Source organism: Ambystoma mexicanum, chromosome 8, assembly GCF_040938575.1.
Source record: "Ambystoma mexicanum isolate Mex_15411 chromosome 8, UKY_AmexF1_1, whole genome shotgun sequence".
NCBI lineage: Eukaryota > Metazoa > Chordata > Amphibia > Caudata > Ambystomatidae > Ambystoma > Ambystoma mexicanum.
This window is the reverse complement of record NC_090929.1, coordinates 992,041,070-992,051,840: the sequence shown is the minus strand read 5'-3', so window position 1 is coordinate 992,051,840 and position 10,771 is coordinate 992,041,070. Positions and strand designations below refer to the sequence as shown.

The 10,771-nt window shown below is 46.1% G+C and overlaps 1 protein-coding gene across 1 annotated transcript; it reads left to right on the top strand.

Annotated features, from left to right (window-relative positions):
* Positions 1–4,769: 4,769 nt before the first annotated feature.
* LOC138472964 (ribonuclease H-like) lies at positions 4,770–5,204 on the top strand. The gene has a single exon (XM_069611388.1). The coding sequence runs from the start codon at positions 4,770–4,772 to the stop codon at positions 5,202–5,204; it is 435 nt and encodes a 144-aa protein (XP_069467489.1).
* The last annotated feature ends 5,567 nt before the right edge of the window (positions 5,205–10,771 follow it).

The window sequence follows — 10,771 nt, the reverse complement described above, 5'->3', positions numbered from 1 at the left end:
TCCAAGGGTCAAAGGTGTACACCAACATTGACCTGATCAACGGTTACTGGACAGTACCCATGTGATGCTGAAAAGGCCTTATGGAGGGACAGGGCCTCCCGTATTTGTCCTACCACTTCTCTGTGTGTGTTTTCCCTATGTTTTCTGCCACTGAGATCCCGCCTGGACCTCTGGCAGTGCAGCTCGTCATTCTTATCTTTTGGTGACTATCACCCATGGTATACCCTTATGACACCCATGGGTGGTGGGGGCAGCCTTGTACCCCTAATGTGTGTTTTTGGGCACCTGTGTATTGCAGGGTATGGGCTGGTGGCAGCTACATGCTGACTTGACAGTGGCTCTGAGTATCCTCCATTTTGGGCTACCCAAGCCCTTCCATGGGAATCAATCAATTCTGGATATAAGGCAAGATGGCCCCTGTGGTTTCTATTGCCTTTTACCTTGTTTACCAAAGTACTGGGAAGCCCTGACTCTGTCCCTTCCCCCGACTGGCTGTTGGGTGGAAATACCACATATGGCTCTGGGGCTGCCTCCTGTCAGACTGACTGGAGCCTTCCCAGGTGCTGTGTGTTGTGGGTACACCCTAGCGGTGGCAAATGTGTGAATGGAGTCTGAAGTGAACTCACATTCTCTTTTGTGGGTGTCTGGTTTCTGTGTGTGTGACACAATGAATGAGACATCCCTGCCTGAAACTGACATGAATGCAGTGTAGTGTGCCGAAAGGCTGGGTACTTGCCCCAATCCACATCTTTTGTTATGGGTGTCTGGGTGAAGTGAATGGCCTGAATGCCTGTGATCCTTATTGGCTGCCTGCCGGAATAAATGCACTACTGCGTGATTGGCTGACTGAGCCTGGCTCAGGCAGAGTGAATGAGGGTCAGATATGTATATCACTTACCAATTTGTTCAGTAGTTGAAGCTGAAGCTCAGCAATAAGAAGCTGCTCCTTGAAGCCCCGCTAGAAGAGAAGTCTGCTGCTGCATTTCTTCAACAATCCGAAAGCTTTTGTATCTCTCAAGGACTGGTCCAGAGAGGACCTGCAAAGGAGACCTCTCCCCAAGCTAAGAGGGACCATTGTGCAAAACCGCTACTCTTCAATTAAGTATCCTGGAAGCCAGTCCTGTGGTCCTGCCGTCCGTTGAAGCGGTCTTTGAAGTTTAGAGCAGGCGTGCCATCACCCTGAGCCAGAGAAGTCCATTGGCTTTGCCCAGGGTCCGGGGGAGCATTTTGTGAGCGCTGAAAGCCGTTGCTGTCTATCGCCCAGAAGAGGGAGTACCCTGGCATAGTGCTGCTGGACACCCAGAGCTGTGAAAGTTCCAAACTGCCTAAGAACATTTGAACGGACATCCTTGCAGTCACCACTGACCACTTTTACCTGCCGGAGAGAGCCCAGATTCGTGAAACTCTGTGGAAGGTCCATTGGTGTGTTTCCTGCCACCAGAAGCTTTCAAAGTCGCTCTGAGTGTCCAGACTTGGTGAGGATCTGAGGTCCACTCCAGTGGTCGAGTCCAGGTCACCAGAAGCCATCCAGAGGTCTGTGCTACAGCTGCAGCAAAAAGAACCGAAAGTTGGAAAATCGCTGTATTCTGAAACCCGACACCATAAGTGAATGCACCCGACACCATAAGTGAATGCACCCGTCACCACCAGATGTCATCGAAGGGTCCCAGGGGTCCTATCTTCATCCAGCAAACCTTTAAGGAGACCACAGCAAGTGTCTTTTTCACAGGACTTCTACAGTCAGAGGAATCGTCGACCAAAGGAGAGCACCGTGTAGAGCCAAACTTAGGTTTCTTTTCATTCTTGGACTCAGTATCCCATTGGCTCCTTCTTCCAAAGGGGGTCCATACTCAGAGGTAATTTGTATTGTATTTGTATTTTGTTGTCTTTTATATAGCATCTTAAACCAAAGCGCTGTATAATTTAAAAACAGGGTACGGTACAAAATAATGATAAATGAACATCAAAACATAAATTCTGGTAGCAGGCAATCAGGGGCTATGAAGAAGATGAGGTTTCAAAGAGAGGCGAAAGAGAAAATAGACAGTGGGAGAGCATTCTAATATAAAGGAGCAAGAAGCTGAAAAGATCGAAACCGGGACTGGGCACATGGAGGACGGGGAACGTTCAGTCTAAAGAGACAAGAAGAGCGGAGAGAACGAGACGGACTGTAGAAAGATAAGAGTGCAGCAAGATAGTCAGGTACGAGCCCATAAAGGGAGTGAAAGACTAAGCAAAGGAAAAGGAATTTGAGTTGAGAATGAAAGAGTAACCAATCAAGTGAGGCAAGTGAGGAGATAGAATCTCGATAAGAGAGAAGACAGAGTAGACAAACAGAAGAATTATAGATTGATTTCAAGGGAGCAAGATGAGAACAGGGGAGACCAAAAAGAGTGTTAGAGCAGTAGACAAGTCGTGAAACAATTAAGGAAGAAATAAGAAATGTAATAGCTTGAAAAGTGAGGAAAGGACAAACTTTACGATTATTATAGAGATGAAAATGACAGGAACGAGAAGTAAGAGAGATGTGGTGAGCAAAGGAAAGATTAGAGTCAAAGTAGAGGCCAAGATTACGAGCTGTAGGAGAAATGGTAAGACTAGCAGGAGGAAAGGATATGTGAGGAAGAGGTGGATGAGGGGGGAGATTGTTAGCAGGGAAGAATAGAACCTCTGTCTTCTCTGCATTTAAAGTGAGGAACTGAGAGGTCATCCAAGGTTTGATAGCAGAGAGACAGGCTGTGAGAGTGTGGTGAATTTCAGGAGTGAAGGACGAGAAGGATAGAAAGAGTTGTGTGTCGTCGGCTTAGAAGGGATGAGAGAGACCAAAGGAAGAGATTATAGCTGCGAGTTGAGAAGTGTAGAGGGAGAAGTGAAAAGGACACAAGACTGATCCTTGGGGAACTCCGTGCTCAAGGGGGAAAGGTGAGGCGACCTGGCCCGCCCAAGCGGTGGAAAAAGTAGGGAATTGCAGAGAAGGAGGGAATCGCTGAGTAAAGCTGGGAACCTCTGCCACTTCGCCTGCCAAGGCATCAAAGGTACTGTGATGAGGAAGAGCATCTTGTAGCCTCAGTAGTCGTCCAGGTGTCCACGATTCATCTTGGATCCTGTTCTCCTGTGGCCTCTCAGGTACTTTTGGGGTGGTAGAACCTTTTAAAAGAAAGCACAACGTTATTGAACGATATTGAACTGGGCTGTAAAATACAACATCAGTTACTCCCTAACATTTCTATTACAGGTTGCCCAGGTGGGGACTCCTCACTCAGAATTACTTGTCTAGTCTAAAGGAAGCATTCTGCCACTGTTCATAACTAACCTGCCTGTCTTTCCTTTTCTATGCTGGTTACACCTTATTGAAGAATTCACCTGCCATTTAAAACTGGTAGCAGTAAGTGCAGTTCTCACTGAATTTAAGTAGTGTGTGGTACCACATATAGTGTATATATTTACCATTCTCTGAATAAGTATTCCATGTACAAAGTTATTATTTATCTGTATATTTGGTATAAGTAGCCAACCTTATTTTATATAAAGAAGCTGTGTTATCACCTAACATAATGTGGGGGACATTCCTTGGTGGGGGCTATGATGAAACACTATACTTAAGAACCTTCCTGCATAACCTCCTGAAAGCTTAAGCCTGGCTACTTGCTAAGGTTTACCAAATTGAGAGCCTTGCTGGGGTTGTTCTGTGCCTTTACCCTACCATATAGGGAGCAGAAGTACAGATAACCCCTCCAGTCTTTACAACCATGAACATGGAAGACCAGTACAAGTTTGCCTTTAACTTTCAGGGGGCAGTAGTACACGTGGACCTGAACCCTCTTTGGATACATAAACTCTGTCAATGAGTTCAACATCTTCCTACATGAGGCCATGCCCGATTTGGGCGAAAAGGGAAACCTGACCTATGTGGATGATGTTTGAATCAAGAACTCAGCTGTAGAGGAACATATAGCAGAAATCCGCTGTGTTCTGACCCAGTTGAAGAAAGCCGGCGCCAAACTGTCCTTTCAGAAGGCACAGTGGTGTAAGACCAGAGTGAATATCTTAGGGCACGAGATCACCCCTGAGGGTATTCATCCCCAGGAAAAGAAGGTGGAAGCCTTATTGAAATTAAAAGACACGGCCACTCTGCGAAAATTAAGAAGCATTCTTGGACTCACTAATTTAGTTGAAATTTCATTGAAGACTATGGAGAGGTCACTCGAACCCTGGTCCATTTATTAAAGGCCGGAGTCAAGTGGGAGTGGGGTCCAGAACAAGTTGAGGAAGTTAAACAACTGAAAAGAAGCCTTTCCCAGGCTCCTTGTTTGGCTTACCCCATAAAGAACAAGGATTTCTTCTTAGAGACAGGGTTCACAGATACTTGCCTAACAGTGGTGTTGTATCAAAAGCACAACAAGGTCAACAAAGTCATCTCATACACTAGCAAGACTTTGTCCTCTGTGGAGGAAAAATTCAATGACTGCAAGAAGGCACTCCTGGCAACTGAGTGGGCATTGAAAAATTACCGCCCATTCATACAGGGGGAGCACATCATTGCTGAGACTCCTCATCAACCCTTGCAATATCTACAAAGTGACAGATTCCGAGCGGGGAATGTTAGTAATTCCAGAATTACTTCCTGGATTCTGTTCATGCCAGGCTTTCCTGTGGAGATCAGATGGGGCCAAAACAAGAAGAGTCCCTTCGCGCAAGGGTTGGCGGACTTGCATGATTGTGCTCAAGAAAACTGTCTCAAGGACGAAACTCTAATGACCAACAACAACATGGAGGCACACTTAACCTCCCCACACAAGGTCTATGAAGAAGAGACATGTCACGGGAAACACACAGTTTCTGTGGATTGGTGCTCCTACCATGTTGATAGCAACAGCAACAAATTACTGGTGGGTGGCATTGGGAATGCCTGGATGAATGATACCCCCGAACCCTCTGTTGGTTATAAAATAGGACCCCGAAGTAGTCAGGTTGCAGAGTTGATCGCCGTTTATCAAGCCATCCTCACTGCAGTGCACCACCAACTCAATGAACTGGTCATAATCACTGACTCTGATTATGTCAGGAATGAGTTTGTGGAGCGCCTGATTAACTGGAAGAATCGAGGCATGCTTTGTGCCAACAACAGACCCCTAAAGCATGCCAAACTGATCCAGTCAATTGGCGATCTGGTGACTTCCAATGAGATGACCATCTATTGGTAGACAATAAGGGGTAATTCCAAAATAGAAGTGGCAGATACGACTGGGAATGACCTGGCTGACCAGCTGGCTAAAACCAGAGCTCTGCAGGGGGATTGCATAGAAACAGAATCCCTGCTGGGAGGAATCCAAATTGGTGCTGTCACCAGGTCACAAATTGATACAAATAGAGAACACTTGACTGCTCAATGAAGTAAAGATACCCCAGATGCAGATTTGATCAATGCACAAAAAGAGGACCTGATCATTGTGAACTTTTATCGACACATTGAAGACCCCGTAAGCTTTCCTCTAACAGGGACGGATTATACTGATAACAAGGATCTCTGGGTGTTGATGAAGTTTTCCAAGATGTTCCGGATCCAAGACGGATTGTTGGTTAGGGGAGCCCTATCTGGCTGTGACCAGTGGGTGGTTCCTACCTCATTCCGAAGCCTGATGTTGAATCAGGCCCATGACACTGCCACTGCTGTTCATAGGGGGTTTCACACGACATTAGAAATCTTGCGCGAGGTTGTCTACTGGCCACACATGGCACATGACCTCGACCCTTACCTAAGGTGGTGTCCTGTGGGTGCTCAATTTCAACCCAGTTCACTCACACACAGAACTCTCCTACAAAAAAGGGGAATGGCACTGTCTTGGTCAGAATAGAAAGTCGATTTCATCAGACCAGTGATTCGCTCCTCTAGAGGAAACAAGTACATATGGACGGAGATGTGGAAGATTCTAGGGGTAAAAAGAAAAGTCCACATTGCCTACTGCCAGGCCTCAAGCAGGGGGGTGGAGAAATGCAACAAAACAAGTGTGAGTATCCTAAATAAGCGTGTGGCCGACACTGGACCCAGTTATGACATACGATTACCGCTTGTCCTGATGGCAATTAAGTCTACACCATCTTCTGCAACAAAGATATCTCCATTTGAGCTCATGATTGGACGTAAAATGGTGTTACCGGAGCATCTGCTCTATAGGACACAGAAACAGACACTGATAAATGCGTCCACTACTCATGAGTACATTTGAAATTTAAGGAAGCACCTCCAGCATGCTTTTGCGTATGCTAAGTGCATTTTAGGAAAGTCGTCTGAAGGAATGAAGACCTATTGATATGATATGATGTGGCATTTATAACGCGCCTATGCACAAGTGTTAAGATCTAAAGACCACGAAGAAAGAGTATGAAGTAAGGGACAAGATTTACTTATACAATTTTCAAAGTAATCAGGCCAAGGAGCAGAAATTCCTCCCATCTTGGCGTGGTGCCTTTGAAATGGTAGATATAGTATCACCTGTTGCCTACAAGATCCCCATCACAAAAGGAGAACAGACTGAGGAAAAATGGGCCCACATCAATCAGTTGAAAAACTGTCATCCCAGACATGCTTAACAACTGATTGAAGTGCCAAATGAAAGTCAAGCAGAGCAACCCTCTGAATAATGAAAAGGAAGGATGAAAACATTGGTTGGAAACTAAGACAAATATATATATATGTAACAGGGAGTAATTTACATGGTGCCCACTGTGAAAAAGAAGAAAATAAATAAAATATGTTTTGTGAAATGGTGAAAATGTTTGTTTATACCTGTATCCTGTTGTTGTTGGTGTCCATTTTATGTAAATCTTACAGGGAAATATGTGTGTAAAAAGTTCTGACCCTCTTTTTCTTGCTATTATTAGAGAATTAACCTCCTTAAATTCCTGCCTGGAGGCGAGAGGGGTGTCTGGTGAGAACCCCAGGGACCCTGGAAAAGAAGGAAGAAAGGGGGTGCCATGCAACACCCTCCAACCCAAAGAGGTAAGGGGAGGCTGTAGTGCCCACTCCCTAATGAAGGTAGAATGGGGGTGCTATGCCACCCACATCCTTCAACCCAAAGATGGAAGGGTAGGCTGGAGTGCCCACTCCCTGATATAGGAGATTGCGCCTAATGAAACCCCACTCTGCCCTGCTCTTCCTCACCAAAGAGCCATGGAATAAAGAGGGTGGGCATGTGGGGTGCATTCAAAGGATCCAACCAGATGTCCCTTTCACATGAAAAGCAGGATTTATCAACACTGGCAGAAAAACTGCTTTGCTTGTGGCTGCAAGTGAAAACTGAAGGTCAGTTTCACCTGAAAAGCAGGATTTTAAACACTGACCCCATAAATGGCTTGACATCCGTATCTGCAGTTTAAATATGAAAATATACCACTGCTAATAGGAATAATGTCAGGGAAAAAGACATGGTGCACGTTGACAACAAGTGATATATATTATGTTTCACATACAAAATACCAGTGACATTTGAAAAGCCACTTTGTTTTCATGAAAAAGTGTCTCTGAGCAAACCTTTTTGCTGGCTGTTCAACTCATGTCAACACGACTCCCCCAGTAGAAAGTGACATCCTCCATCTAAATACAACTGCAATAAATTGTATCCTGCTAAAGGTGTGGAAAGCCAGGTGTTCCCCGGGCTTGCTGTCTCTGAAGGCAGTTACTGCAGGAGAAGTTCCCCTTGGCTGGAGTCTGACTAAAAGGTGCGTGAAGGGGGCTAAAACATCAAACAGGGAACCAACTTCAAACAGCAAGCTGCAAACACAAAGAGAATAATAAAAACTTCGGTTACAGGCTGACCCAGTGAGACCATATGACCTGAAGTCAGGAGAATTGCCATTTGTCCCACATGAAGATTTACAATTAATTTAAAGGTCTATTATAACTTAGGCCTTTTCTCCAGCAACTATAAAGTGGATTTTCTTTTAGTACCATTTCTTAGGTAATTTACAGGTCGATTTTGGAGATATAGAATTTATCCACCTGCGACTCAGGGAACTGTAATGGCCATCTGAAATGTGTTTCTGGCTGATGTGAGAAACCTGAAGGTGTCTCCTTAGCTAGTCCCCGGGGATCTGTCATCCAGGTGGGCGGGACACTGCCATCGCTATTGGATCCAGTTCCTGAGGGTGGACCAGTGAGAGGGGATCACCTGGATGGGGGAGTGGGACACTGACAGGTGAGACGTGGTATCCCCCTTCCTTTGACACCTTTTCCCCCTCCTCTCATGTAGGACATTCCAAAGCTCTGCCCCCCCTTTCCAACACGAACACTTTCGCACAACACAAAGGAGAAAGGACTAATACCAGAGCCGTTTACCTGTCTTGTCCCAATACAAGGGTCAGGCAAAGTCAGGCAATTGATCAGAATCACAAACACCTGATGGCCCTTTCTCTTCCCCACAGGGATCAAAGGTGGAGCCAGAGAGCACAGTACGAGCACGGCAGACAGCACGACGAGACGGCTAATCAGGTGCAGCAGTTCAAAGGAAGGAGAAAGACGGCAGGAATCAAGAGGTTGGCGAGGAGATAAGTGACCTTGCCCTTTCCGTCCTGTGCCCTGCAGAACCTTTGAGGAAGAAAGCCTAAGAATGCGAACAATAGCACAAGTTTCTTATAGAAGATGTCAACGGTACACTGGGCAAGCATATGCCTATAAGCAGGAGCGAGGGAAGCTCCCGCGACCGTGGTACCGGCATTGACTCCAATGAAGTGGATAGCCAGGTGGTTTATCACAGCCGGTGAGTCGAGGGGAGAGCCGGTTAGAACCGGGCTGTGTTAATTGATAATTGCAAAGTGCCAAGTTTTGAACCAAGTTCGAGGAACTGTGAAAGAGAACTGTAAAGTGTTAAAGGGAGACTAGCTGTAGAGGGAAACCGGCACCAAGTGGGTGCTAACTCAAGAGACTCTGTTCGATCCCTATCCGTAGAAACTACCAATACCAGAAGGACATAGGGTAGCCAGTGGAATAGGTCAAAGCGGTCATACTGAGGGTCAAGCTAAATCCCTGTAAAATCAAAAGACTTAGATCTACAAACTAAGTGAAAGAAAGGGAAGCTAATTCCAAGAGGGGCCAAGTCTAAAGTCCCAAGAAGCAGAGTGTTGACAGACGTAAAACTCGACAGAGGCATGTCCACTAGGAACTGTTTGAAAAGACATTGGGCCTCATTACGACCCAGGCGGTAAGCTACCGCCTGGGCCGTACCTTTACCGGCATGGCGTAAACTATGTTTACGCCATGGTGGTTGGCGGACTTACCGCCCCATTCCGAGGTTGGCAGGGCGGTAAGTCCCCATTAACCCATTTACCCTTCCCCATTCCCATTTTTGCCCCATAGGGCATAATGGGAGTGGGGAAGGCGTTAATTACGCCACCGTAAATTACGGTGGCGTAATTAACAACATGGTCCCTTAGCGCCATGGATTTTAACACCTGCTAAAAGCAGGTGTTAAATCCTCCATGGCGCTAAGGGACCTCGGAATCAGGCGGTAAGGGTCGGCGCTGTTTACGCCGCCGTAAACCCCTTACCGCCTGGGTCCTAATGAGGCCCATTGAGAAAACAAGGCCTTTTTGGTGTTTCGGGGGATCAATGGGGCTGTTAATCCGAGTTTCCTCTGCACGCAAAGCCTCCTCAGCTGCTTTGATTCAGCAGTTATTTCCACTGCCTCCCTGGATGGTGCTCCGCCCATAGGAGACTTTAGCCCAGCCACCTTAACCATATGTATACCTTCCTGAGTATGAGCACCATTACCCACCTTCGTGTCAATGCTGATTTTTGTGACTGTCAGTTTATGATAAGAGTCAATAAAAATGTTCTCAACAAGAGCTAATATCCGTGAATGCTCACGCTGCCCATCTGCTAGTTTAGAACAAAGGAGAAATAACGCATCTAATTTTGCAACAACACCATTAAGCTGCTGCATGGTGGATGAGAACGATGAAAACGAGAATACATTATCATCATAGCCAGATGATGTGGACGTTCTATGAGGTAAGGCCTCCTCCACATTTTCCTCATCACTGTGAGCCAGAGGGGTAGCTGATATCTCCAAATCGGACTTGCAGAGTGAATAGGGCCTATTATATCTTCATTATTTATGTCCTCGGGACCAAAGGAAATACGCTGTAAAATCAGACAGTGATTTAGGAGGGATTCATTATTGTCAATTACCATAGAGCTACGAGACGTGTTTGTCAGAGGATTACCCATTTTGCCATCTCCTACGACATCAACACCCTCATTAGCACCCACGTCCAGATTCACTACAGTCTAGTTCTGAAAATAATCCTCAATTGTCATCCGGGGGTTAGTTGTTACTCCCTTTAAGTCTTTTTCGACCTTCTTGTTACATGGGGCAGCATTAAGGCCGGCTCTGTCTTGTTTTGGGCAACAAGCTCGCTACCCCGGGCTCACACCCCATACTGCGCAGCCCGGAACATTTCTGTTTTGCTCCCTTCGCTCCTTTCATCTTTCAATCTGTGTTGAGCCTATTTGGTTGGTTTGGTTGGTTTATTCAGACGCACCTAGGGTGCCAAAGGTAGTCCAAAATGGGGTCAAATTTTCCAGTTCATTATTCAATCGCCTCTCACCTGCACACTTGCCTCTGGAGCTGAATGCTAAATGCCCCCAGGCACCAGGAAGCCTGTATTGTAATAGGGAGCCAATCCCTCCACCAAAATGGAAACAAAATTCTAACAGAAGGCTCTGGCAAAAACCTCTGGCACGGCTGGGGCACAGCACAAAGGACTTATAGCT

Bases quoted from the DNA above. Each gene is read 5' to 3' on its own strand.
- LOC138472964 (XM_069611388.1), top strand. From the start codon at position 4,770: ATGGAGGCACACTTAACCTCCCCACACAAGGTCTATGAAGAAGAGACA.